Raw genomic sequence first — 2,241 nt, forward strand, 5'->3', positions numbered from 1 at the left:
TTTTTTTTTAATGTCATTTTGTTCTTCATTTTGACAGTTTATTAAGAATTGCTTCAGCTTATTAATATGAACTTCAGAATTGTTTAGTTCAAATGCAGAATAATGGAATTGAAATGATGTGATTAAGAAATACAATTATTGCGATTAACTATTAAAATTCTGCGATTAATAACAAGTTTTAAAAAATAATGGTTTGACAGCCCTAATTTGTGCGTAAATTGAGGGTTGAGTTGCTAATAAAGCAGAATCTACAGCAGGGAGAGTCGGTGAACTGACCTCAGAGTCTTCAGTCTGCAGTTTGAACTCTGCAGAAAACCACACAGCTGCTTCAGACCTGTACCCTGCAGGTAGTTATCACTCAGTTCCAGCTCTGTCAGGTGAGATGGGTTAGACTTCAACGCCGAGAACAGAGAGGCACAGCCGGTCTCTGACAGCCTGCAGCCCCTCAGTCTGAGCAAAGAATAAAGATAAAACCACTTTGATTAGAAGTCAAATCAAGTCAATTTTATTTATAAAGCCCATTATCACAAAACACGGTTTGCCTCAGAGGGCTTTACAGCATACGACGTCCTTCTGCCCAGATCTGCTCAGGTTTTAAATGTGTAGCGAAACATGACTGTGTCGTCATCAATAAGCTTCTGCCTACAGTGAGTGGGGTGACGTTTTCATTCTGTTATGGTTGCATCATCACATGATAAAAAGACATTTATAATCCATCATCACATCCTCAACAACCTCACTCGTGCTTTTACACACTGTGCAGCCTCATCAGTCCTGACATCTTTTAGGCCGATGGTTGACACTTGGCCATTTGGACAGACAGAACATTTCTGACAAGACTGACATTTATCTCAGGCAAATTCTGATAATTTATCAACCAAAATCCTCAGATTGAATTTATTGTATACAAGGAAAAAAAAAGGTCCATAATCTCCAGTCGGTGGAACTGACCTCAGTGTTTCCAGTTTACAGTTTGAGCTCTCCAGTCCAGCAGACAGCAGCTTCACCTCCGAATCCAGCAGCTTGTTGTTACTCAGGTCCAGCTGTCTCAGATGGGACGGGCTGGACTTCAGAGCCGAGGCCACAACTTCACAGTGAGTCTCTGAGAGTTTGCAGCCCGTCAGTCTGTCGTAACACATTTCAAACAAAATATGAAACACAGTGTGCATTTGACGGCAAAATAGTTTGACACTTCCTGTTTTTGGTAACATTTGCTTTTGAGTTGTGACATTGAAGTCATCCACAGCCCAATTGGGTGGTGGACTGTGGGCTGTACCTGGCAGCTGAGGGCTGTACCTGTCTGTACCTGGCAGCTGAGGGCTGTACCTGTCTGTACCTGTCTGTACCTGGCAGCTGAGGGCTGTACCCTGCAGGTGAAGGCTTAGTCTGACTGACACAATAACTCCACTTTTTCTGCCATCACATTAATGTACTGACTGTTCAACACACAGCAAATAGTGGTTTGCTACTACATCAGTGTTCTGTGTGTCACATGCAGAACCTTCAAGAATAATAAAAATAAATTTCAGCATATATTTGAAGAACTAAGCCACGTTGCTTTGAAAGTTGATCAGATCTGGGCTTACACGGCCTTCCTGCAGTTCCTAACAGCTGGAATCAGTTTCAGTCGTCCGTGGTCTGAGGTGTTGTACTTCTTTAGGTCCAGCTCATCCAGAACCTCCTCCGACATCTGCAGCATGTAGGCCAGAGCCGAGCAGTGGACCACCGACAGCTCCCTCTCCGATCGACTCTCCGACAGCAGGAATTCTTGGATCTCCTGATGGACCAAGTGGTCGTTCATCTCCAGCAGACAGTGGAAGATGTTAATGCTTCTGTCAGGAGAGATCTCGTACACGTTCATCTTGTTCAGGTTGCTGATGGCTCTCTGGATGACTTCTGGGCTGCTGTCAGTGCAACCCAGCAGGCCTCCTAACAGTCTCTGGTTGGACTCCAGAGCGAGGCCATGGAGGAAGCGAACAAACAGGTCCAGGTGGCCATTCTTACTTTGGAGGGATTTTTCCATGACTCTCTTCAGGAACTTGTCCAAGGAGGGGTAATTAGGACCACTGCCGTCAGTGCTGTCATTGTTCATGGCACTCCTAAAAAAATCACTTAGGGATCGGTGACTATTCCAGTCATTCCCCAGGAAGTCCTTCAGGACCTCTGTCCTCCTGTTAGTGTAACAGTGGAACATGTAGACTGCAGCCAGAAACTCCTGAACGCTCAGATGGACGAAGCAGT

General features: G+C 44.9%; 1 protein-coding gene across 1 annotated transcript; it reads right to left on the bottom strand.

Annotated features, from left to right (window-relative positions):
- Positions 1-276: 276 nt before the first annotated feature.
- On the bottom strand, positions 277-2,234 carry LOC121966666 (NACHT, LRR and PYD domains-containing protein 12-like; the record flags this gene model as incomplete). Its single annotated transcript, XM_042516735.1, has 3 exons — positions 1,587-2,234; positions 952-1,125; positions 277-450 (listed from the first exon to the last, which is right to left on the bottom strand). Coding segments are annotated over exons 1-3 (956 nt in total), but the record flags the coding sequence as incomplete, so codon positions are not given.
- Positions 2,235-2,241: the final 7 nt, after the last annotated feature.

Source organism: Plectropomus leopardus, unplaced genomic scaffold, assembly GCF_008729295.1.
Source record: "Plectropomus leopardus isolate mb unplaced genomic scaffold, YSFRI_Pleo_2.0 unplaced_scaffold25456, whole genome shotgun sequence".
Classification (NCBI taxonomy): domain Eukaryota; kingdom Metazoa; phylum Chordata; class Actinopteri; order Perciformes; family Serranidae; genus Plectropomus; species Plectropomus leopardus.